The sequence below is a fragment of the Aspergillus candidus genome (genome assembly GCF_002847045.1).
Source record: "Aspergillus candidus strain CBS 102.13 unplaced genomic scaffold BDW47scaffold_22, whole genome shotgun sequence".
NCBI lineage: Eukaryota > Fungi > Ascomycota > Eurotiomycetes > Eurotiales > Aspergillaceae > Aspergillus > Aspergillus candidus.
In genome coordinates this window covers 136,402-161,215 of record NW_020194027.1, presented here as the reverse complement: position 1 = coordinate 161,215, position 24,814 = coordinate 136,402, and the positions used below count along the sequence as shown (strand labels likewise).

General features: G+C 60.1%; 7 protein-coding genes across 7 annotated transcripts; 3 read left to right on the top strand and 4 right to left on the bottom strand.

The window, feature by feature from the left end:
• Positions 1-101: 101 nt before the first annotated feature.
• BDW47DRAFT_131721 (MATE family efflux transporter) lies at positions 102-1,620 on the top strand (the record flags this gene model as incomplete). The annotated part of the gene is made up of 2 exons (XM_024817378.1): positions 102-651; positions 721-1,620. The coding sequence occupies 2 exons, from the start codon at positions 102-104 to the stop codon at positions 1,617-1,619; spliced, it is 1,449 nt and encodes a 482-aa protein (XP_024672053.1).
• Positions 1,621-1,870: 250 nt separating this feature from the next.
• On the top strand, positions 1,871-3,925 carry BDW47DRAFT_105722 (agmatinase). Its single transcript, XM_024812624.1, has 8 exons — positions 1,871-2,446; positions 2,497-2,684; positions 2,743-2,826; positions 2,873-3,094; positions 3,145-3,362; positions 3,418-3,510; positions 3,578-3,728; positions 3,776-3,925. The coding sequence occupies exons 1-8, from the start codon at positions 2,321-2,323 to the stop codon at positions 3,855-3,857; spliced, it is 1,164 nt and encodes a 387-aa protein (XP_024672052.1). The 5' UTR covers positions 1,871-2,320; the 3' UTR covers positions 3,858-3,925.
• A 148-nt stretch (positions 3,926-4,073) lies between these two features.
• BDW47DRAFT_125743 (GDP-Man:Man(1)GlcNAc(2)-PP-dolichol alpha-1,3-mannosyltransferase) lies at positions 4,074-5,572 on the bottom strand (the record flags this gene model as incomplete). The annotated part of the gene is made up of 2 exons (XM_024816437.1): positions 4,074-4,672; positions 4,747-5,572. 2 exons carry the CDS (start codon positions 5,570-5,572, stop codon positions 4,074-4,076), a joined length of 1,425 nt encoding a protein of 474 aa, XP_024672051.1.
• Positions 5,573-6,823: 1,251 nt separating this feature from the next.
• Positions 6,824-12,723, bottom strand: BDW47DRAFT_131717 (kinesin family protein). Its single transcript, XM_024817377.1, has 5 exons — positions 12,350-12,723; positions 11,961-12,284; positions 11,725-11,897; positions 7,500-11,636; positions 6,824-7,439 (listed from the first exon to the last, which is right to left on the bottom strand). The coding sequence occupies exons 1-5, from the start codon at positions 12,501-12,503 to the stop codon at positions 6,882-6,884; spliced, it is 5,346 nt and encodes a 1,781-aa protein (XP_024672050.1). The 5' UTR covers positions 12,504-12,723; the 3' UTR covers positions 6,824-6,881.
• Positions 12,724-13,932: 1,209 nt separating this feature from the next.
• BDW47DRAFT_105711 (uncharacterized protein) lies at positions 13,933-16,110 on the top strand. The gene is made up of 2 exons (XM_024812623.1): positions 13,933-15,705; positions 15,779-16,110. The coding sequence occupies exons 1-2, from the start codon at positions 14,026-14,028 to the stop codon at positions 15,887-15,889; spliced, it is 1,791 nt and encodes a 596-aa protein (XP_024672049.1). The 5' UTR covers positions 13,933-14,025; the 3' UTR covers positions 15,890-16,110.
• A 346-nt stretch (positions 16,111-16,456) lies between these two features.
• On the bottom strand, positions 16,457-18,943 carry BDW47DRAFT_105709 (MFS transporter). Its single transcript, XM_024812622.1, has 3 exons — positions 18,358-18,943; positions 17,382-18,294; positions 16,457-17,271 (listed from the first exon to the last, which is right to left on the bottom strand). The coding sequence occupies exons 1-3, from the start codon at positions 18,618-18,620 to the stop codon at positions 16,624-16,626; spliced, it is 1,824 nt and encodes a 607-aa protein (XP_024672048.1). The 5' UTR covers positions 18,621-18,943; the 3' UTR covers positions 16,457-16,623.
• Positions 18,944-19,752: 809 nt separating this feature from the next.
• On the bottom strand, positions 19,753-23,698 carry BDW47DRAFT_117550 (inositol polyphosphate kinase KCS1; the record flags this gene model as incomplete). Its single annotated transcript, XM_024815092.1, has 2 exons — positions 19,753-21,727; positions 21,795-23,698. The coding sequence occupies 2 exons, from the start codon at positions 23,696-23,698 to the stop codon at positions 19,753-19,755; spliced, it is 3,879 nt and encodes a 1,292-aa protein (XP_024672047.1).
• Positions 23,699-24,814: the final 1,116 nt, after the last annotated feature.

The window sequence follows — 24,814 nt, the reverse complement described above, 5'->3', positions numbered from 1 at the left end:
TATAGAACGCTTTGTCTACATAGAATACTATTCTATACACAACGGTTCCTTATATAGAAGGCTTCTCTATATACGACGCTTCGTACTCTCCATCGATCACCATGTACGGCAGTTTCCCAGCTCCAGACCACTCAACAGTTGAGGATGACCCTCACGAGCAGACGTCGCTGCTCTCCCACCCCCAGCAGGAGAGCTGGATCACCGAGTTCGTGCATCTTCTCCGACAGTCCATCCCCGTTATTCTCGCCTACGCGCTGCAGAACAGTCTCCAGACCGTGTCCGTCCTCATCGTCGGCCGTTCCTCGCCGGAGAATTTGGCCACCGCTGCGTTCTCCTTGATGTTCGCCATGATCACGGCCTGGATGATTGCACTCGGCGGAACCACCGCTCTCGACACTCTGGCCTCCTCGTCGTTCACCGGGAGCGCCAACAAGCACGATCTGGGTATCCTGCTGCAGCGCGGGTTCCTCGTCCTGACGCTGTTCTACGTGCCCGTGGCCGTGTTATGGGCTTGTTCCGAGTCCGTCTTCCTCCTTCTGGGTCAGGACCCCCGACTGTCCCGCGATAGTGCACGCTTCCTTACCTGCTTGATTCCCGGCGGTCTCGGGTACATCTATTTCGAGCTGATGAAGAAGTACCTCCAGGCGCAGGGTGCGTCTCTTCCCACTTCTCTCCACCCCTGCTGAGCCCTGAGGGCACTGACCAAATTCATGTGGACAGGCATCATGCGTCCCGGGACGTACGTCCTGCTCATCACGTCGCCGCTCAACGCCCTCCTCAACTACCTTTTTGTCTACCCCCTCGGCATGGGTCTTCTGGGCGCCCCCTGCGCAACGGGCCTTTCCTACTGGCTATCCTTTGCGCTCCTCGTGCTGTACGCCCGGTTCGTGGCCGGGTCCGCCGGCTGGGGCGGCTGGTCACGCGAAGCCACCCACCACCTGGGGCCCTTTGCCCGCCTGGCTCTCCTCGGCGTCATCCACGTCGGAACCGAGTGGTGGGCCTTTGAGATCGTCGCCCTGGCCGCCGGTCGCCTGGGGACCGTCCCCCTCGCGGCGCAGAGCGTCATTATGACGGCCGATCAGGTCCTCAACACCATCCCCTTTGGCGTGGGCGTCGCTACCTCCGCGCGCGTCGGTAACCTGCTTGGTGCCCGTGATGCCCGTGGCGCGGCTCGCGCGGCCCACTCTGCTGCCGTGCTGAGCATGCTGCTGGGTGTCGTCGTCTTGGCGGCGCTGATGGCCTCACGCCATCACTTCGCGGCCCTCTTCAACCCTGACATCCGAGTTGTGCGTCTCACCGCTGAGGTCTTACCCTACGTCGCGCTTTTCCAGATTGCAGATGGCCTGAACGGGAGCTGCGGCGGGAGTCTCCGCGGGATGGGGCGCCAGCACGTTGGCGCTTTGGTCAATCTCGTTAGTTACTACGGCGGGGCACTGCCGCTAGGGATCTGGTTGGCCTTTCGTCATGACTGGGGACTCCAGGGCCTCTGGGTGGGCCAGTGCATTGCGCTGTATCTGGTGGGGGCGTTGGAGTGGGTGATTGTGGCCCTTAGTGATTGGCGTCGTGAGGTGAACCTGGCGTTTTTGCGGATGGATGAGACTCAAGATGAGGGAATGTAGAGTCTGTATCTTTGACTAGTCCACGTCCAGTAAATGAACGAATGGGTGCATATTCTCTCTTCAAATCAATTTCGTGACAAATGAAGCCTTTCTTATCAGTGTAGATAAGTGACGTCATGCTGGCGATAAGCAATTGGGCGCTGTGATTGGCCGATAAGGTCCTCCCATCAACTTCCCGATTGGGAAAGCTGTCGCTGCCTCAGGACCGTCTCCCACTCGCTTTTCTCTTCTTTCAACCTCGCAGTGTTATCTCTCAACCTCACAGCATGTCACTGCCAATGGGGGCACTGTCCGCCACATACCGTGGACCCATCGACCAGACAGACGGTCTATGCTCAAACAAGAAGTTGTGGGGAGATGCAGACTCCCATCTCCAATGCAGGACCCGCTTGCTGGAACGAGAAGTTGCGGGGAGAAGATGGTCGATCGTCTGTCGCCGATTGTCGGCCGTTGGTATCATTCTGCAGGTCGTCGACAGTCTTCTCATACGATGTTGGCTGTGGTGAAGATGCCCTATCATGCGCTTGATACGGGAATGACAACGGGAATTGGGAATGGAAAGACTCATGGAGACAAGGATGGCCGAATACAATGACGACGGTGGGGCATGCAGAGACCGCGAGGCATAAATACATCAGGATGCCTCGACTATCCTTCCCATCCATGTCCTCATCCGTGTCATATCCTGACCTCTCTTCATCATGTTTGCTGTCGCCCTTCTAGCCCTTTCCACTGCGGTGTCGGCCCACAGCAGTCACCAGACACCCTTGGCCGGTCCGCATCAGAGCCTGTGGTACAATACTCTTCCTGGGGATGGGGGCACGCAGGTATATTCTCCTGGAGCAGCAATTCATGCGGTCATGGCTCACATCTACAGGCCGACTCTGTCTTCTCCGGCATCTCCACTTTTGGGCGTCTCCCCTACTTTCCTTGTCTAGCCAGTGAAGACGAGAAATATGATATCGCCTTCCTAGGCGCCCCCTTCGACACCGGAACATCCTACCGGCCTGGCGCCCGGTTTGGGCCCAGTGGCATCCGACAAGGATCTCGTCGTCTCAATCTGTAGTACGTTCTGCACAGTGCCTACTTCTCAGTGCGCAATGCTCACACAAGCTGTCTTCAGCGGCGGATACAACGTCCCTCTAGAATCCAACCCCTTCGTCAGCGATCTGAGGATTCTTGACTGCGGTGATGTTCCTGTGACATCGTATGTCTTCGTCGCCCTCTTCCTTGTCTTTGACTAATCCCCCCAGGTACGATAACGCATGGGCCATCCAGCAGATCGAAGAAGGCCACAACAGCATCCTCATGCGCAAGCCTTACACCAATGCTGATGAATACGGCCTCTCCAAGGCCGGCAAGACCCTGCCGCGGGTTATCACCATGGGGGGCGACCACACCATTACCCTTCCTTTGCTGCGCAGCATTAACAAGGCATATGGTCCGGTTACGGTGATTCACTTTGATAGCCATCTGTACGGCCATACCTCCATATACCTGCCCATACCTCATGCTAACCAGTTAGTGACTCCTGGAAACCCAAGGTCTTTGGCGGCTCCCCCAGCAAGGTCGCCGCCATCAACCACGGGACCTACTTCTACCACGCCGCTATGGAGGGCCTCCTGAGAAACGACACCAATATCCACGCCGGCATCCGCACCACTCTGTCCGGACCTTCGGACTATGAAAACGACGGCTACTGCGGGTTTGAAATCGTCGAAGCCCGTGAGATCGACACCATCGGTAGCTCCTCCCTTCCATCCTTTCCATCTTCCCCATCACTGACACCCGTCTTCAGGCACGGATGGCATTATCAAGAAGATCCGTGATCGCGTCGGCACTGAAAACCCTGTCTACCTTTCCATCGACATCGACACTTTAGATCCGGCTTGTATGTATCTAGACACATCTCAACCCGGGAAATAAACACGAAACATGAAATGCTAACGAAGGAAAAGTCGCTCCCGGCACTGGCACCCCCGAAACAGGCGGCTGGTCTACGCGCGAACTCCGCACCATCGTCCGCGGCCTGGACGGTCTGAACCTGATCGGCGCGGATATCGTCGAGGTGGCGCCCGCTTATGATACCAATGCTGAACTTTCCACAATGTATGTGCTGCTTTTGCTAATGGTGATACCGGCTAACTGTTATGTAGGGCTGCTGCGGATGTGTTGTACGAGATTTTGACGATGATGGTGAAGAAGGGGCCGCTGTCGATTATGAGGGATGAGTTGTAGTTGTCTACTACATTCCTGACTACTGCGCTACTATACACTACTGCTGTCGCAGTATAGGGGTATAAAATTACTCACGAAGTCCAAAAGTCTTATGGTATCTTTTGTAGCCAAGTATTCTTTTCAAAATACCACTATCACAGACAACGATCAGTACAACACCGTCCACACTATCATTAGTACGATCAGTTAGAGTATGGTATATTAAGAGTAGGGTAGTTACAATCTATACAAAAAGTACAAAACAGCCAACACCCCCAACAAAACACCCACAGCAACCACCCCCAACCCATCAAACGGCCTCCTCTCCCGTCCCAACATCCCCTCGATTTCCCTCTCCAAACTATCCCCCATAGCAGTCAGTGAGAACGCCCCCCGCACGCGCTCCCTCGCCGTCGCAGCCATACGTGCAGCCTTACCGTCCTCCTGCCTCCACCCCAGCACCTCCCGCATCACATCCGTCCACTCCTCCGCCCGCGTCGCATCCCGCAACCACCCCGTCTCCCCCTCCACGACCGTCTCCAGCGGCCCTCCCGTGTTCGACGCCAGAACCGGCACCCCCGCCCGCATCGCCTCCACCGGCACGATCCCGAAGTGCTCGTTTATCGGCGTGTACACCAGCAGTCGGGCTTGCGCTAGCAGCGTGTCTCGGAACCCTGTCGGCACGGACGGCAGGAATAGCACGTCGACTGTGTTCGGGATCCCCAGCGCCGTGATCATGCTTTGCGCCGTGGCTGTTTCGAGACCCAGCTTCGTGCACAGCGCTTCTAGCTCGTGCTTGTATTCCACGTTTTCGGGGACGCGGTTGTCGTAGCCGCCTGGTTTGTTGGTTGGTTTTACTTTCTCAAGCGATATGACAAGGGGGTGGAATGGAAAGGAGATGATAACATACCAGCGATTACGAGCCTCGTCCCTTGCCGTCCCTCCGCGCCTAACCCGTGGTACGCCCGGATGGCCAACCCCAGGTCCTTCTTGCGCTCGAACCGGTTGATACTCAAGAAGATCTTCAGCCCGTCCCACAGAGGCTGCGCGGCCTCGTCATCGTCCGTCTGGGAGTCCTTCTCCTTCCCTCCCGTGAAGGTATCTATATCAACGCAAGGATACACGACGCGCACGTCGCCGAGACGTCCCGCGCCAAAGACGGAGGCGATAACGCCGCGCGTGAAGCGCGAGTTAGCGACGACTTGGTCAGCAGCGCTCATAGCCCACCCTTCAAAGTGGTCGAACGGGTACCGGTAGAGGTGTTTGGCGAGCTGCAGCAAGCGGCTGCCTTCGCTGCGCCGCGACAGGAGCTGGTCCGGGAAGTGGCAGTAGAATAGGATGCGCTGCTTGGTAGACGGTTGTTGTTGGCGCGGGCCGAGGGCTCGCAGAATGGGAATGCAGGCGGGCACTTGGTCGATGATGAAGATGTTGTCTTGCTCGGCGGCGAGTTCGCGGAGCACGGAGACGGTCAGATGGAGTTGGCGCAGGATGGCCATGAGTACGTAGAGTCGTCCGCAGACATGGGCGGGGAATGCTGTGTTGCCGCGCACGCGCACGTCGAGTGTGCCATCGCGTGCTTCCTCGAAACAGTGTGTGGGATCGCAGTGTGATGTGTAGATGGTGACCTCGTGGCCTCGGTTCTTCAGCGCGAGGGCCACGTCGATGATGAGGCGCTCAGCCCCGCCGATCCCCAGGTCGGGGTGGATGATAACCACCTTGGGATGTGGAGGGGGCATTGTATCGGACTGTGAGGGGAGAGAAAGACCAAGAGGTACAGGGGAGGATAAGACGAAGGTGAAGTTAAAGTGAAGTCGCGATGATCGATAAGAACACGCGGCCGATAAGATAGGGTCATGTGACGTCTTGGCGAGCCCTAATCGTCTCCGACATGGTGGCATGGAAGTAATCGGAAGATGCACTTTTGCTTATGGTATTGAATAATTGGTCTTGATGTTGTCCAGTATGGGGCAGTTGATCTCAATTGGCCCCATCGCTGAGTATCACCGAGAGCGCGCCGTATTCCGCTCCAATGGATGAAACAAGCTGCCAAAAAGCCGTAGGGAGCTTGTTGACTCTACATTATACGTCACTTTCACCCTTTTCCAATGCTACGGAGCGCTCTGGATCATGCCTAGATACATGAGGCAAGTTTTCTATTCTGTGTGTAATCTCAATGCTTAGAAAGCGTCATCCGTACTTGGACACAACAAGCAAGGGCATCGAGGACTACTCGGAAAAGTGTGTCAGAAAATCTGCACTTTCACTGTGCGCAGCACAACCATTATTAGACCCATGGGACTCCTTACATACTTCCATGGCCTTCACTTTCAGAAACGGAACGGAGGAGAATTTGGGTCTCATGGATTAGTTGCCATTAAACCATATTAGGTCTCGATGGGGCAGTAATAATTTAGCCGTAGACTACCTCAAGCCCCATCTTCCTCGTGGTCATCAAACGGCCAACGCAGACCTGTCATATCGCGCTCATTATCGGTGTCGAGGGACGCCATGCCCGTGCCACCGTGCATGCGATCATGCTGCAAACACGGAGTTGTGGGTGAAAGAAGTCGAGGGATTGGAAATAGAAGATGGAGGTGAAGATGGAGATGGAGAAGGGAGGTCACTTGACTCTCGCCAGGCATATCGGTCACATGATCAGTCTGGTAGGGCTGGATTTCTACATCTATATCGGTCTCTATAGACTTAGACACGAAGGATATCACAGTGGAAGCAAGATACGGACAATGAGGCCAACCGCTTGGCATCGTCAAACAATCAATATTCATAAAGACGAAACAGAATATAAGCAGGGGGTGAATGTGCAGAACAAAAAATTCAAGACAGGTCAGAAGCAGAAAAGGTATCAACAAGTCAGCAAAGGGATGACAGAAAGGGGAATATATCCACGTGGAATTCATAATACAGGGTAGTAGCGGTCGAGAATAAACATCATGTTGGTGACCAAACCAAGAAAGGGAAAGCATAATAAAAAAAAAGGGAGAAAACTAGGAGGGAAGGGACAGAAGACAGGGCGACGCTCAACTTTTAGAAACAATTCAGGGTACTCTTCTTCTTCTTCTTGTTCAGAGCGTTCATCCGCTCCTCCAGCTGCGCCCGAGCGGCCTCGGCCTCGCGTCGCGCACTCCGCTCCTCTTCGACGGCTTGCAGCGACAGGCGCTGTGAGTTGCGCTCCTTGCGCAGCGTGCTCAGCTCGTCCTCCAGCTGCCAGGCCTTCTTCTTCCAGGCCTCGCTGTCCGACTTGACCTTGTTGCTCTGCGCTTCGAGGTCCCCGAGCGCTTCTTCCAGCGTCGCCGTCAGCTGCTTCTCCGCGTGCAGGTGCTTCTCCATCGTCCGGATGCGCGCCTCCTGGTCCTCCACCAGCTGGCTGTTGACGTTGACGATCTCCTTGCTGGCGTGGCGCGAGCTGGGCGGCGACACGCTGCTGCTGCCGTTGGTGCCGGCCGCGATCGTCGGCAGCGGCGGCAGTGGGATGGCCGGCGGGGGGGAGGGGAGTGAGGCGGCCGACGAGCTCTTCCGCAGGTTCGACGTCAGCGAGCTGCTGCGGTCGTGGGATACATCCGGCGCCGTGTTCTTGATTTGGAGCTGGCAAGAAAATTAGCGTCAAGAAAGCAGGAAAGAAAGAGAGAAAAGAGGGGCGGCTACCTCCAACTGCTCAATGCGCACCCGATACGTTTCAATCTCCTTCTCGTAGGTGCCGATCTTGGCGTTGGCCTGGATGAGCGCTTGCTCGCGCTCCTGCTGGATCAGGGAGAGACGGTTGTGGTGCTGGTCGAAGCTGTTGGTGATCTGGTCCTCCAGCTCCTCCACCAGCCGCGCGCTCTTGTCCTTCTCGGTCGTGGCGGCCTCCAGTAGCGTCTCCTTCTTCTTCACCTGGTCGTCCTTCTGCCGGAGCGTGTCCTCCAGCGTGGCCACCAGCAGCGCCAGCTCGGTCACCTTGGCCTCCTTGTCCGCGTTGCTCTGCGTGAGCGCGTCCAGCCGGTCAGCGTCCTCACCCCGGGCCGCCAGCTGCTGCCGCAGATCGTCGTTGATCTCCAGCATCTCAGCGTACTGGTCGGAGAAGCGCTGCTTCTGCGCCACAATGTCCTGCAGCTGGTCCGCCAGGTTGTCGGCGGTGACGTCAGCGTTCAGCAGCCCGCCGACCATGCCCAGCAGCTTCGCGAGCTCCGCGCGCGATGCGGCGATCTCCGACCGCAGCGCCTGCAGAGCCTCGTCGTGCGCCGCGTCCTTCTCCGACAGTTGCGCCTCGTGCTTGGCCTGCGCTGCCGCCTGGGTCCGCGTCTCCAACTCGACGAGCTCCTGGCGGTGCGACTCCTGCAGGGACGCCAGCTCCGTCCGGTGGGCGTCATCGGAGGCCGAGCGCTGGGCCTCGATCTCGCGTTCCAACTCGGTGATGCGAGACTGGGACGCGTCGCCGGCCGCGGCCGTCTGGTCGCCCTGGGCCGCGCGGAGGTCCGCCAGCTCGCGCTGGGCGGCCTCGTGCGACTCGTCCCGGGCCGTTACCTGGGCCGTGAGCGTCGTGATGGTTAGCTGCAACTCGGCCACGCGCGCCTCCTGCCCCCGCCGCTCCTCGTCGAGCTCGCGGGCAGCGGCCTCCTTGCCGGCCAGCTCGTCGCCCGCGGCGGTGCGGTCGCCGCGCAGCGCGTCCACGTCGGCCAGAGCGCGATCCAGGTCCTGCAGGGTGCCGCTCAACTGGCGTTCGGACGCCTCCAGGGACCGCACGGCGTCCGCGTGCTTGCCCTGCCACTCGGCGAGTTCGCCCTCCAGGCCGCCGATCTTGCGATCCTGCTCCTCGGCGCCGACGTCGTGCGACCGAGCCGCCGCCTCCTGCGTCTGGAGGAGGCTTTGGAGCTGCGTGATCTCGTCCCGGAGCTGCTGCTCCCGGGCGGCGTGGGCCTCGGTCATCTGGGTGATGAGGGTCTCCTGCTGCACGATCTGGTCGCGGAGCTGGGCGAGGAAGGTCGGGTCAACGGAGGAGCCGCCGGCCTGCAGACTGGTCCGCTCGCGGGTCAGCCCCGAGATGATGGTGGACTTCATCTCCATCTCCTTCCGCACGCTCTGGTTCTCGGCCTCGAGGGACTGGATGCGCTCGACGCGGCTCTGCAGCTCGTGCATGGCGGCGTCCAAGTGAACCTCAAAGTTCTGTCGCGCGTCGGGGCGGTCGCCAAACTCCTCCGTGGCGATGGCACGCATGGAGGTCAGGGAGCGGTGGGCGCGATCGACGGTGGATATCAGGCTGGTGCTCGTCTTGCGGCGGATCATGGGGGTCTTGAAACCCGGGGTGGTCGGGGGCGACGTGGACTTTGGTCGCTGGAGTTCGGTCTTGAGGGACTCGATGAGGCTCAGGGTGTCCTCGTGCTCAGCCTGCAGCGCGGCGTACCGCTGGGCCATGAGGCCGAGGCCCTCCTCGTGCTCCCCGAGCAGCTTGCGCATCCGCGCGAGCGCATCGGGGTCATCGCCGCCGGCGAGGCCGCGGGTCGAGGTCCCCGTCACCTCCGTGGGCTCCGTCTGGCCGTCAGAGGAGGAATCGCGCGACGGCGCAGGCTCCCCGGCCAAGGACAATTCCGAGGACAGTGACTGCGAGAATGAGCGTCGTGTGCCACTCTGCGAGTCGCCGGGGGCCCCGGGCTCCTCTAAAAAAGACACCGGGCGGGAGGAGGCGGTGGTGGCAGGGGGCGGGGGCGTGGCGGTGGTGGTGGCTGGGGAGACTGGATCCGGCCCTGGGGCCGCGGCGTGACGGGCCTCGTCGGCGGCGTCCTGCCGCAGGGCGGCCATGGTCTTCAGGGCGTCCTCGTACTTCGCCTCGAGGAGCTCGTAGTCGGTCAGGGTGGTCTCGTGCTGGAGGCGCAGATCCAGGAGTTCTCGCGACACGGTCTCCAGCTTGTCGGCCACGACACCGGACGGAGTGGGACTGGGGGGCTTGGGGGCCGAGAGCGCCATCCGATCGGCGGGAGGGGGCGACGACGCCAGGCGGCTGGTGGCGCGCTCCAGCACCTGGAGATCGTCGTCGTCGGTCGTGGGGACGACGGCGGCGGGGACCGCCGCCGCCGTCTCCTCCGCCTCCTCCTCAATGGTGGCGGGGATCGGATCCACCAGGCCCTCGTCGGAGTCCGGAATGGCGGTCTCGACGGCCTCGGTGAGAACCTCGAGGGAGGGGGCGCGGTTCCGTGTAGGGGGCCCGGTGGCCGTGGCTCGGACGGGGGGGATTGTCCGCGCCTCGGGCGATGCGGCGCGGCCCTCGGGCGCGGCGTTCTGAACGTGGTCGAGCTCGTAGAGAAGGCTGTCCAGCTTGCCGAGGCTGCGCTGGCGATCGACGACGTGCTCCAGGCGATCGACCTCGCGCTGCAAGAGCTCCATGTCCTGATCGGCCTCGGCCAGACGCTCCTCGAGGGTGGAGATGTAGTCCTCACAGTGGGCCTCGCTGTCGCGGGCGCGGGTCAGCTCCTTGCGGAGCTCGGCGACGATGGCGGCGTGGCGCTCCTCACCGGACGAGTGGCCCTCGAGCTTGGACTCGAGCTCGTGCAGGTAGGACTCGGTGCCGGACTCGCGGTCATGGAACTTCTGGACACGGGCCTGCAGCTGGGTGTTGAGGGCCTCGACGTAGGCGCAGGTGGTCTCGCGCTCGAGCAGGGTGCTCTCAGTCTGGGACAGGGAGGCGCGGGTGTCGGAGAGGGAGGACTCGAGGCTCTGGATGGTCTTCTCGTACTCGAGCACGACCTGCTCGACGGACTCGGCGAAGGAGTGGGAGCGCTGCAGGCGCTCGACGGAGCTGCGGCCGACGTCGTGGGCGGGGTCGGCGGCGGCGGCATCGGCCGATCGGGTCTTCTCCCCCTCGGACCCCCGGGCCAGCTCGGCCATGAGGCGGGCGTGGCGCTGACTGAGGGCGTTGTAGCTCTCCTGGACGTCGAGCAGCTGGTTCTGCAGGCCAATCTCGCGGTCGTTGGCGCGCTCGGGGCGCTCCGGGGCGGGGCCGTCGCCGCGGCGGCGATCGGGACTGGCCTCGGCGCGGCGCAGCTGCTGCCGCAAAAAGCTGACTTCGGCCTTGAGGCGCTCGATCAGGGCATGCTTGTCGCCCTCGTCGGCGACCTGCTGGATGCGGGGCTTGCTCTGGATGGCGCGGGCGCGCTGGGCGTATTGGACGGTGTTGAGGGTCTCGCTGAGGTGGAACTCGGCCGGGGTGACGCATGCGATCATGTAGGTGTAGGCATTGCCCCCCAGGGAGTCCTGGAGGAGGCGGGTCAGTTTGGAGTCCCGGTAGGACACGTGGGCTCCAGCCTGGCGGGAGGACAGCTGCGAGATGACTTTGCCCAGAGCGGCGAGGCCGGCGTTGATGGAGATACCCTCCCGGGCGCGCTCGCCCGAGGCGCCGGTGTTCTTCAGCCGTTCGCTACCAGCCAGATCGACAAAGTGGAGCTTGCTCTCGACGGTGACGGTGGCGGCGTCGGGCGCCCCGGAGGCACCGTCAATGGGCATGGACATGCGCTTGTCGCGGGGGGTGGTGCCGGCGGCGCCGGCGCCGGCGGGCTTCCGCTGGACCAGGTTCAGACTGAAGACGGCGTGAGAACGCGAGGACTTGGCGTTGATGGCGGTGGAGTCGGTCTGTCGGATGGAGGAGCCGAAACTGAGGGCACCCATGAGGTCGTCGATGGAGTTGATGGTGACCTGGTGGAGGCCAGTGAGGAGGATGCGACCCTTAGTATCCTCGCGAATGGAGACGGAGCCGCGATCGGACTGGGGAACGGAATCGGGAAGGAGGAGATCGCGTAGTTGTTCGTTGTAGATCTAGATGAGAAGAATCAGAGTTTAGCGGGGCGAGAGAAAAAAAAAAAAAAAAAGGAAAAACCATCACGAGGTTTTGGGGGGGAGCTACTTCGACGTAGGTGGCCTTCATCTGCCAGGATTTGTCGACGCTGGCGCGGTTGAGGCTGGCGGCGGAACCGACCGAATAGCGGGCGGGCGTGCGCAAGCCGGACGAACTGTTACGGTTCTGTTTGGGGGGTTCTAACCGGTCGAAGAGCAGCTGGGCGGCGCGAGGAATAATGCCTGCGATCGACCATATCAATATCAACTTTCATCCACTTCCAGCGAGAAGGAAAGAACACTGACCTCTCGACTGGGGGTCACCCTGTTCGCTGGGCCCCGAGGTGCCCATGGTGTAGGACTTGCCGGCGCCCGACTGCCCGTAGGCCAGGATGGAGACATTGTAGCCCTGCAAGAAAGAATGAACGCTCTCACAGAGGTATTCCCACACACCATCCTGGTTCACGGTTTCGGGGAAAACGCGATCGAAGACGAAGAGTTTGCGGCCTTGGGGAACATCGACGGCGAGGCTGGTGGCCGCCGTGACGTGGACCATGGACCGTTGGAATCGTTGTGGGACCAACTCGTAGCCGGGGTCGTCGGGCTTGAGGGGGGGGCGAACGCGCACGGCTGCAACGAAATGAGCATTGACAGTCCAAAGAAGAGGACAGACCAGGGAGAGACGAGATACGCACCGACTTTGACGGCGGTCTTGCTGTCCTCATCGGAGGCGCGACTGCCTTGTTTACTGCTCATACTCAGGCGACTGGTACTCCTCGGAGTGCGCATCAAGGCACTCAAGGGTCGCGGGGATGCGCCCGTCGGCGAACCAGGCGGCGAGGGCGTCATGGCCCTTTATGGCACCGGTTGGGGATCGAGGCGAACGATTCGAGACACGAATGGGGGAGGGGGGATGAGGTCGGTCACATCGGCGAGTTGATCTCAGCGAATTGGACGTGTCTGGTGGCCCTGCATGGGAAGAGAAGGGACTATTTCCAGTGAGTGGGGTCCGAAGAGGAACGGAAGGAAGAGAGTTACCAGCAGAAGAGATGGGGGAGGGAGAAAGACGAGGGAAGAGAGAGAGGAGGATGGAGGAGAGAGCGAGGAGAGAGAAGATGAGGTTGAGGAGAGAAGAAGAAGAAGAAGTTAAGGGGAAGTTGGATAACCTCCTGAACCACCACACCAACCACCGGTCCTGTTCCCTTTTTTTTCCTTTCTTCCTGGACTCCTTTCTTCTTTCTTTTGTTTTTACGGTTTTGTTTGTTTTTTATTGTAGTGCCTTGTATGTTTTTGATTGATTTTGCTATTCTATTGCTTCTACATCGATTGATTTGGTGATTTGTTTGTTCTATACCATCATCGATATCGATCGTTGGTCCTCCACCAGGAACCAGGAACCAAGAACCAGACGGTGTCAAACAGCAGAGTAAGACTTGGGACCTCTGTCCCACGGCGGCGACCCGACTAACCTCCGTCCCAGCGTGGACAAGAGGATGCAACCGAAATAACGAGCGACTCTCTGCGAATGAAGAAGCTTGATTGTTCCCCTGGCCCACTTGGTCTGCTCTCCAACCCAGTGAACCCACCCAGAACGTGGTCCTCTTTTTTTTTCTTTTTTTCCCTTTATTTCTTGCCCTTCTTTCTGGGTCTCCAGTTGATCTGTCTTGATGGGGTTCAGTCGCGTAGTATCAGTCTTATAGTCAGTCCCCTTCCCTCCAATGCCTCCACTCTTGTCACATCCGGGCGTAAACGGTTCTCCCAGTACCAACCCATGTCGATCGCAACCATAATCACAATGAACCGAGGGAAGTCAGGGACCGGACTCAACGGAGGGATTCAGGGAACGGAGGGGATCCCCCCATTCATCCAAGCGTAGCACAGACGCGGTCGTCAGCACCACCGCTAGACTCTTTTCAGTCCCTGCATCCATGCCACCCCGTCCTCACGCAAGGGTCCCTGGGGGTCCCTGGGGGTCCAGGATGGACGAACCCTCGCCCGATCACATTTGCGGCCTCGGTGGAAATTCACATCGGGGTCCATCGGTGGCTATCCGTCCGTCCTTGCCGTCTCGATTCGATCTCCACCGGGTTGGAGACAAACGGGTGGCGGTTGGTGATACCTGATCGATCATTCTCTTCGGGGCAACATTAGTTCCCTTGTTGTCTACCATAAAAGAGGATAGGAATGAGAACAGAAGAAGGAGAAGAGTGACGAAAGTGACGAAGATGAAGTTGAAGAACGAAGTCGTCACGTGATCACGCGGCACGTGCCGGCATCGCGACGCGACTTTGGCTTCATTTTCCCTCTCCCTCTCGCTTCTTTTCATCTCAGTCTCCACTTTGGGCTCCTCTTTTGGACCGGAGATCCCATCATGCCCGATGTCATCAACCTGATCTCCTCTTCCCCCCGTCCCCTGCCTCCCCCTCCTCCTCCTACCTTCGCCACGACCGCCAATCAAGTTCACTATGAATCTACGTCCAATCCCTCGAAACGCCGTCGACTGAGTCCCGATCCCCAAGATCCGTTCGTGCTCTTCTCCGACGAAGATGTCCTTCCATCCAGACCCGCTCCAACGCAGACACACCCGGGGGATCTGACGTCCGACCCCATCACCTTCACCTCCTCCGCCCCGCCAAACCCCCCAGACACCATCACCATTGACGATGACGACATCGACGAGTTCAGCGATCCCTTCGCCGTCCCCGACCCAGCAGATCTGTGGAATCTCGCAACTGCCGCTGCTACCACCGCCCCCGAGATGATACCGCGCCCCCGTCCCCAGTTCTCCAGTCGCACCGAAAATCTCCTCGCCAGTCTTCACAACCGATCCCAGTCCAACAGCGTGATCGATGACGACTATGACGCCCAAAAGCCTCAGTCCCGGCCGACGTCGACGGGGAGTCGGCTCAAAATCCACCCCCCACGGAAGGACGGTGAAGACCGAGATCTCCTCGACGACCCGCCTTCTCCCCGACCAGCCGCTCGCAAAACAGCTCCGAAACGGACCACCGCCGACAAGGACACCCGGGCCCGCGAACGGGAAGCCACCAAGGCCCGGCGAGAGCACGACCGGCAAGTCGAGAAAGAGCGGAAACAGCAGCTGAAGGAAGAAAGGACGCGGGAGAAGCAGCGGACAGCCGACCTGGCCGCCGTCAACAAACTCAAGATCGACAAGAAGGAATCCCTCCCAGAGATGATCGTCGATCTGGCCACCACCTTGCAAGATACGAGCGTGGGCAACCAGACGGCCGAGTTCATGACCCGGCTCGGAGTCGAGCAGACCTTCTTCGCGAGCGCGATCCCCAACCTCGTCCGATGGCGCCGCAAGGTCCGCGCCCAGTACAACCCCCGTCTCGGATACTGGGAGCCGTGCGTCCCCCACGTCCAAGACGAAGCGCACGTCCTCGTGCTGCTCACAGCCCAGGAATTCGTCGACCTGGCCACCGCGACTCCATCCACCCACACATCGGAGTCATCACAACCCGTCGACCTCCGAACCCACGTCCACAACCTCAAAACCGCCTACCCCAATTGCTCCCCTATCTACCTCATCGAGGGCTTAACAGCCTGGTTCCGCAAGAACCAAACCGCCCGCAACCGTGCCTTCCAAGCCGCAGTGCGCCGCGCCGCCGCCGCCCCACCGTCTACCTCCTCCTCGTCCCGCCAACGCACAGCGAAACAGCAGCCCGACCCCATCTCCGACGACGTCGTCGAAGACGCCCTCCTCGCCCTCCAAGTCACTCACACCTGTCTCATCCACCACTCCAGCACGCCCGCCGAATCCGCCACTTGGATCAAGACCTTCACCGAACACGTCTCGACCGTGCCATATCGTCGCGAGCGCATGAACGGCCAAGATGCCGCCTTCTGCATGGAAACCGGCCAGGTCAAATCCGGCGACAACAAATCTGATACGTTTATCAAGATGCTCCAGGAGGTGAACCGCATCACAGCTAGCATGGCCTACGGGATTGCAGAGCGCTATCCCAGCGTGATGAATCTCGTCGGGGGGATGAGAAGGGAGGGTGTTTCTACTTTGGAGGATGTCAAGGTTTGTTTATATCCCCCCCACCACCGTAATATACCGGGCGAGAAAGAGAGAAAGAAGAGAACTAACGGTTCAGAAATCCGCCAACAAAAACGGCGCCCTCACCAACGCCCGCATCGGCCCCGCCGCCAGTAAACGTCTCTATAAAGTATTTATGGAAACGGATCCCACCGCGACGGGGGTATGATATGATATGATCTAGTCTGACATCCGTAGTTCATCTCTAGGTTATCTCTATTGGAATCCTTCCTGAGTATAGGATATTGCATTATGTTTTACGGCTTATACCATATCCATCCATCTATATTGGTAAATATTCGTTGATTAGGTTGGCCTCTCTTTTTTACTCTTTTTTATTTTTTTCTATCTTTACGGAGGAATGGGTTCGCATGTATTGCGTTGCGGTGCGTTGGGTGGGTTTGTATTACGTTGCATGCATTGCATATGTTGAGAATAGACGATGTGCATGATAGAGCATATGTATACATATCTTATGGTACTGGTAGATATATATATATATATTTAATATATAAAAACAAATCTAAAGGGAGCCTATATGTATACCATCAGACTTACTATTCTACTCCCGCTTCCACATCAAGATGTATATATATTTCCTAGCAATGCAACAAAATATTGAACGTATTTTGGTGAGGTTTACTATGCCAGATATTCCAACAACATATAAACAATAACAATATCAACTCCAGAGAATAATTGAACTATAATTTGGCTCTACAATAACCGAAACCAACCTAACTGTAAATGATAAGTAACAATGCCACGCAACACCTGGCTTCCCAGTCCAACGTAAGGCAATTTTATAACAAACATGCAGTTGCCTTATCCAAGACCCTTTACCGCAACTGTACAACAAACGCTAGCAATACTAAACATAGGAAAACGATAAAAGGCAAAAAACTATACAACAACTCCCCTCCGTCTCCATGCCCTCCACGCGACACACCACGCCACCATGGCGACTCCCACACTGACCGTGCACCCCACGGCCCAGAACCCGAAACACCGCCACCCGCGACACTCCCCGTCGTCGGTGCTGCTTCCCCCGTCCAACGCGTCCTGGTACCCCCGCGAGTAGACGATCCCCCAGAAGGCGGCTCCCACGGCCGGGACCATGGCGACGATGCCCCAGTTGGTGCCGAAGTTCTCGACGCCCCAGACGACGGAGATGATGATTGGGACGAGGGAGAACGCACTACCGTAGCCGAGGCCGACTAGGGCTGTCGTGAGGTGCGAGAGCTGTGGATGCTGGATTGGTAGGGGAGTCGCGAGGAGGAGGTAGCCAAGGAGGAGGAGAAAGGCGGATGGGAGGAGGAAGGAGAGGCGCGAGAGACGGAGACGGGTGGACGACTCTGTGTCGTCGTCTTCGGAATGGCTGGGCGAGAGGTGAGATGCCGGCGGGGCGAAGTAGTCCGAAAGTGAACCGGTCAGGAGTCGAGCGACGGTCGATGTGAGTGCCACGGTGGTGACGTGCGTCGCGGGAAGTCCGGCGGGGGACCTATTCGCCGGGATATTCCCCGGCGTGAGCGTTTGGACAATGGTACCCAGCTGGCCTGGAGTCAGCTTCAATCATAACAACAAACGCAATCATGGCAACCATAACCAGTGTAACAACCATAACAATGATAGAAAAAAGTGAGGATGAGAAAGGTACGCACATTGTTGATATAAGCCTCCCCCGGGCCCGTCACCAAGAAGAACCCCAGAGCAAGCCACCACATGGTGTGGTCGGCGAGGAACGTCCTCGTTTCGTAGTTGAGAAGCCAGGTCTTCTTCTGACGCTCCTCCTCCTCTCGGACCTTGTAGAGCCTTGCGGCCTCGCGCTCTTCCTCGGAAGCAGACATCTCGCCCTCGGTACTGCTGCCCTCGGCCCGCGAGAAGGTCCCATAGCGATCCCCCTCGTCACGGCCGGTCCGGAAGAATTCGCTTTCTTCCAAGAGGCCACTCCGTTCGAGCTCGTCGACGGTGGCGTCGATGTATCTCTCTTCCTCGTCGTCCACGATCCGCAACCCGAACGTGCCGATGACGCCGATGGCGAGGAGCAGGGCGCCCAGGAACAAGAAGTACCGGAAGACGTCGACGTCGCCGCGACTTCCGTCTTCCAGACGTTCGCACAGCAGATATGTGCCAATCTGGCTCTGCCACATGCCGCTGAGACCAAAGCCCGCGATGGGCACCGCCAGCATGATCCCCTTGTGCTTGCCCCGGCCGAAGTTCTTGGCGCAGGTCGTCACCGCAGCGAGATACATGGAGCTGGTGGCCGTCCCGATGGCCACGAACGCGACAACCATGACCCAGAAGGGCCATCCCTCCCCGCCCGCGTCCGGTGGCGGACCGCTGCGGTAGGCGAACGCCGCGAGAAAGTAGCCGGTCCCAAACACAATCCCAGAGAACAGGGCCAGCGGAGACGGGCTATACCGGTCACACAAGTATCCAAACAGCGGGACGGGCAGGTACATGGACACCTCGGCGGCGATCGAGACGGCATTCACCCGGAGCTGCGTGTAGTGGAGGCGAGTCAAGAACAGCGGTCCGTATAGGGAAAAGGCGGTGATACTTCCGGCGCCGAGACTAGAAATGGGAAACACGGTCAGACACCGTCACGACAACCGTCCTAGATGTCAAGCAACATACCAAGTGACGACCCCCAGCACAAAGCTGGATATCCGCACAATCTCTCGGGCGAGTCTCCTGCGGTCCCTCTCAACGATCTCACCGACCACGTCGTTCAAGAGGCCATCGTCACGGGACAGTCTCCAGCCCGACCCGGACGGAGAATTGCTGCGGTCGTCGGCATGGGAGCCAGCTTCCTGCCCGGCCAGCAACGGACGGTTCTGGTCAAAGTCCCGTTTATCGATATCCGGTTGTTGCTGGCGATGATGCGGCGAGCGGGACATCTTGCGTGAGAGCTAATCGAGAGCTTATACCGACGGCGGTACTGGTAGATAATGCAATGGCTTTGTCGATAGATAGACGATAGCTATGCCAATAGTCTAACAATCGTTCCCCACGAATCTGGCAGGTAGACACCCTCGAGATGAGCGAAGACCTATCGGGTACAGGGTGTACCTGACCAAGTCACGCGCCGGGAGATCAGCGGACAGTTGATAGGTTCTGGTCCACTACGTCACCGTTGGGTGTCAAATGAGGACATGTCGAAAAAAGAAACCTGATCACCCGGAATCGCGTCGAATGATGAAATATCCCAAGCAAGACGACTGACTTCCTTGCGATGGTTGCTGCAGGAAGGGAGGAGAGTTGGCGGTGAGGGAAGAAGATCGTCATCATCGCTGCTTCACCGCCTTCACCGACACGTGATTTACTATAGAATAAGACCAAGGTGATATCGATCGATTATGAATATGATTAAGAGATCTGGTCTAATGTCTGGCCACCTTTTATGTACATGTCATAACCGGGAATGCCATCGCCTGTAAACCGGAAGAAAAAGCAAAGGAAAGAAAACTGAAAAACCAGGGACATCGAACGATCAATCCCCGGCAGGTAGGTATAGGAATAAGACAGGTCCGAGAAGAGGAAGAATCCCCACAGGACAGAAATCAAAAGCACCCAAGCTCGTACACGCCCTGGGAAATGGAAGGACACCCCGCATGAAGGAAAAATCGAAGAAGATGGAGCAGAAGACCCCCTGGATGATGCTCCAGGCATAAGGGAAGAAGGCCTTCTTGCTGGGGTCAGATGCCGTAAGTCGTCAATATCGTACCGATGGCCACCGTGGGACCCATCCACTGATCCCCCCGGGCGCGCTTCCCCCAATCATTAGGATGTCGTTGGCATCACGTGGAAGTCGAAACGGAAAAGGAGAAGAACAAGGAGAACCACCCAGCCGTTGCCATGCAAATTGTGACGCCGTGAAGCCCGCAAGTGGTCGACATTGAAAGCCATGGAATCAAGAGATTCAAACAACACCGACACCAAGCAGATGCGCGAGAAGACAAAGAAAACAGAAAGGAAAGAAAGTAGAAAGGGAAACAAAAAGAGGAAAAAAGACAAAGCCCGTAACAGAGGCTACATACTAACTTCGCCCGGATCACTCTCCACGACCCCTTCATCATAGTAGCGGTCCGACGACACCTCGTGTCCGGCCATCTGCACCCGAAAGCCGATGGCTTCGCCCTCGCCGCGTTCGATGTAGTCATCCTCGGTGATTTCCTTCAGAATGCGTTGGAAGTACATGCGCAGCGACCGCAGCCCCCGGAGGTAGCCCCGGTCGATGTCGTCGGGATGGTGCGGGGGACAACGCGCCGTGGGGGGCACGCCGTCCTCACCGGTCACGCAGTTTGCAAAGTCCACGATCCTGAGGTGGACGTTCGGGTTGTTGTGTTCGTCGTCCGGCGCGCGTCCGGACCGCGGGTCGTCAGCAGTGGGAGCCTGTTCGCCGTCGTAGAGGATCAGCAGGCTGCTCGCGTAGAGGCGATAGCGCTTCAGCCGTCGGATGATGTTCTCGAGCCGGGCCAGCTGATCGAGGATGATGGGAATCTTTTTCGCCACGCTCGAGTAGCTGACGCCGTCGTACAGGAAGCGGGTCAACGCGTCCTGGAACTCGCGGCCAGACTTGAGGTCGCGGCCAAAGTACTTGTCCTCGAAGGTGTACTCCTGCTTGCGGACGTTCCAGGTCTGCATGCCGCAGAGCCGAACCCCCAGCTGCTGCGAGGTCGTCGACTGGCACTTGCGGCGCTGGGACTTCTTCTTCTTCTCGTCGGCGTCGATCCCGTACTGCCGCGTGCCCATCTTCAGGTCCAGCACGCAGGGCCGGTTCATGCCCGCCGTCAGATCCTCCAGCAGCAGAAAGAACTGCACCCGTTCGTCCTTCCGGGTCTGGGCCTCCTTGGGGTTGGAGGGCAGCGCGAACCGGCCGCCGCCGCCGCCGGTGCCTGTCGGGTCGGCGCGCACGAGGTCGAAGGGCGTGTGCGCGGTCTCCCCAGCCCCGCCGTTCGGCGCACGGGTCGGAGATGGGGACGGTTGCCGGCCGTCGGCGGGAGCGGGGGGCGGCAGCGACGGTGGTGGCGGCGGCGGCGGTGGCATGGACGCATCGCCCTCCATCGCGAAGATCTCGTCCTCCTGGTCGCCACCGTACCCGTCGTCGTCGACGAACACCAGGTCCCCGCCGGGGTGCTCCGCGTCGAGACTGCCGAGCCGCTGCAGGCCACTGCCGGAATGACGGCGTCGCACCGGACGGGTGCGCGACAGTGAATTCGACCGGGGCGGTGCCGCCTCCTCCGTCCGGATCTTCTCGAGGCGGGAGGACGTGGCGGCGTCCAGCGCCGTGGAGGCGGACGACGACAGGCCCTGGGAGTCGGCCGCCGCCGTCGCGATGTCGATGGCCGTGGACCGCGGGGGCTCGGGGGGCGCCGGCGCGCTGCGACGGCTGCTGGCCGTTTGATCCTCGGATTGATTGGCGCGGCGACGGCCCCCGTCGGAGGTGGTGCGCGGGAGGTTGAGATGGCCGCGTGGGTGCCGACGATGGTGGTGGATGGCCGGGGGGCTGAAGACTTCCCGGAGGACCTGCTCCTGCAGCTTCCGGTTAACGGTCGTGGCGCCCCAGATGGGTCGCGACAGCGGCTTGCGGGGGGAAGTGGTGGGAACCGGGTCCTCCTCCCCGGCGGCACGGCCACCCCCCAGCGGGGATGGATCGGTCGGCGCGCCGGGACCCTGGGCGGATCGCGGCCGACTCGGGCGCACGCCGTCGGCGGTGCGGGGGCGCTGGGGGCGGGAGAAGAGATCAGCGGGGATGATGTGGCGGTTGTTCTCCAGGATGACCTTGGGGATGATACCCGTGACCTGGCTCTGACTGAAGATCCGCGGTTTTTCGACGACCTCGGACAGGGGGGCGCCGCTTACGGAGGCGGGCTCGGCGAGGGGAGGCTCCCGGGTGCGACTGACGAGCCGGTCGGCGGGGTTTGGCGGCTGCTCCTGACTCTCGGAGGCCGCCTTGGGCCGCTTGGGGGTCTTCGAGAACGTTACGTTCAGGACGCCGATGTATCTTTCCAAGAATCTCCGTTAGCACTCTGGTGGGTCCGTTAGGGAGGTCGGGGCGGGGGAAGGTCTACCGTGGGAGGAACATCAGCATGTCTGGGTGACGGCGTTCGATCCGCTCGTAAAACTCGTTTTCGCGGTTGTTGAGCTGCTTGCACACGGCGCGGCGGGAGAAGCGGAAGACGGTGGTGTGGCCGCCGACCTGATGGCGGTAGGGCTTCAGCTCGACGGCACCGACCAGTTGGCCGTGCTGCTTGCGGCGGTGCCGCCACGCGCGGGCGTCCTGGGTCGGCGTCGCGGTCGGGGTCACGTCGATGTCGATGTTATCGGTCAGGCTCGACTCCTCGTCCACAACGGAGATCTCGCTGCCGTACCCGGAGCCGAACTCCGACTCGCAGGTCGACTCGTCGCCGGGGCGGTCGGGGAGGAGGGCGCCGAGGGACGGCGGCGGGGGGGCGCGGTCGTCTACGGACGGGGCCTGCAGACCCTGCAGGTCGCCGTGCAAGATTCTACGATCGGTCCGCGACCGCAGGGAGATGTCGACGTGGCTGGGCTCGGGTCCCTCGGGCGGACTCTGTCGCGTGGGCACCAGCAAGTGATTCCGCGGGGCGGGCGAGACGGCCAGCGGCGGGGCTCCGTCCGGCAGCTCGTCCGTGGCGCCCAACCGCCGCCGGGGGTCCGCCGCCTCCGACACCGCGACAGACTCGTGGGGGAAGTAGACGGCCGAGGCGATCTGCTCGTCCTCCTCGTCCTCGACGGGACCGCCCGACGACCCCCGACGCGACCCGCGGTCCTCGGTCTCGTCCCCGGGGGTCCCCTTGTTGAGATAGTCGCCGCCCCGTTCGGCATACTGGGTGGGGATGCTCTCGGAGAACGAGGAGCCGCGCGCGCCGCCCGGGGTCAGGTGGAAGTTGCGGATCTCCTCGAGCAGGCTGCGCGGCAGGGCCGTCGGCGGGCGGATGGACAGGTCGTCGCTCCGCGCGTGCCGCAGGTCGGTGTCGGGGGGCGTAGGCGTCATGACCGGGGGGTCGTGCCAGGAGAGGCGCGGCACGCTCTGGGTGGTTCGCCGACCGGTGGCCTCGGGCGGGGCGGGGGGTTCCCCGGACGGCTCCAAGTCCGCCTGGGCGTCCCCTGCCGCCGGAAGCTCGTCGGCACGCGCCCGGTCCTCCCGTCGCTTCCGATCCGGCGAGGTGGTGTTTTCCTTGAAGAGGCCCAGGTAGTGACTCGATTTGCGGCTGCGGACGTGCGACGCCATCTCGGCGTTGGCCAGGTTGGCTTCGATGGAGTGCTCCACGCGCCCGCGGCGACTCCGGCTGGCGTTCCGCTCCCCGGGGCCCCCAGACGGGCGCTCCGCTCGCGACGGGCGATCGGGAAGGACGACGTCATCGCTGAGGGAGGCAGAGAGCAAACTGCGCCTGGCGCGGGCGTCAACCGAGGCCTCCCCCGTCGCCGGCGAGGGGGACGCCGGGGCCCCGCCGCCCCAGACCGCCTCAGAATCGAAGGGCGACGCGAGGAGCGGACGCCGCGAGGACGGCGACCACGACGGGGGGCCCGGGGGCCGTGACAGGGGGGCGGCGGCGGCGGCGGCGGCGGCGGCGGCAGTGGTGCTGGGGTTGCCGGTGGCGCCGGAGCTGTCGGTATCGGAGGGAAGGTAGTGGGTGGCGAAGATGCTGTCTCGCTCAGACAGTTGGGGACTGTGAGCGCGCTCGGGGCGGGCGAGTCGCTCCAGCGGCAAGGTGGTGGCTCGCTTCAGTGGGAACTGGGCGACGGGTTGGGCCCATTGGGATGAGGTGGGGGATTCGGCGCGCGAGGGGGAGGAGGCATGGTAGACACCGTCCTGATCTTTGACGAGGGGACGGCGCGACTGCTTGTCTGGGGACGGGTTGGACGGGTAGACGCCGTCATGGGGATTCGCGGTCGCCGGTGTCACCAGGGGTTCCGACCAAGTATGCTCAGATGCAGACGGAGGCTTTGACATGGGGAGGACATTGGTCGGAGTGCGGCACGGGGGGAGGGAGAAGGATGAACACACGCAGGAAATCGACAGGACTCGAGGCAGACGTGTATTGTCTTCCGTTGGGGAGAGAAAGGGTGGGTGTGGCTGGGGAGGGGGGAGGGGGGTAGGGGGGAAGGGGGAGTTCTGTTGCGGATCTGGCGTCACCAGGACGGTTAGTTTCCCCCGGACAAGAGCAAATGACGAATGACGACAGGGAGGAAGCCCCGATCCGACGAGCAGGAGGGATCTTACAGGCTCTCAAGGGAATTAAGCGATTCCCAGATGGGAGGAAATGATAGGCGTGGCGTTGTGGCGTTGCAAGGGGATTGGATGGATGCTAGATGGTTGTTGCATGGACAGTGGGAGAGAAAGAAGGGCGTCAAAAAGAGACCCAGGGAGAATGGAAGAAGAGGCAGCGATGAGATGAGACAGGAAGAGATGGTGGAGAGAGGAAGGAGTGGATGAAAAGGGATGGAAAGGATGAGGTGGAAGTAAGAGAAGTGGAAGTAAGAGAGAAGAGAAGCGGATGGAGGAGAGAGAGAGAGAGAAAAAGAAGGAGGAAAAGTTCGAGCGGGAGAAATGACGACGGATCGCCCGTCACCGCCTTGGTGGGTACCCGGCCGGTACTGGGGAGGTACGGGATCTGAGGTGTTGTCCCTCCGATTGAGAGGTACCGATCAGGTACTCTTGAAGTACTCTCTCTCTATCTCTCTCTATGTAGAGACATAGATAGAGATATATTGCTAGATCAAGAACACAAGGGAGGAGGTCCAGAATTTTATAGACCTTGATCCCCCAGTTTGCTACCCAAAAGAAACAATTTCAATCGAATCGACTCGTCCCAGACTTCTCCGACTTCCTTGCGAATGACCTGGGTCTGCATATCTGGCCGGACAGGTCGGAATGCAGTCCTTCCCCCCTCCTTCAATCCCGATCCAATCCTCGATCTTATATGAATCGCGAGGGGGGTTCGTCGCATCGAACTGGTTCTTGAGATTGACTTCGACGATGATGTATAGGTACGATCGTACAGTCTGCGGTCCAACTTCCAAGACCGTACTCCACTCGACTGGGTCCCATCCTGGAACTAAATGGCGC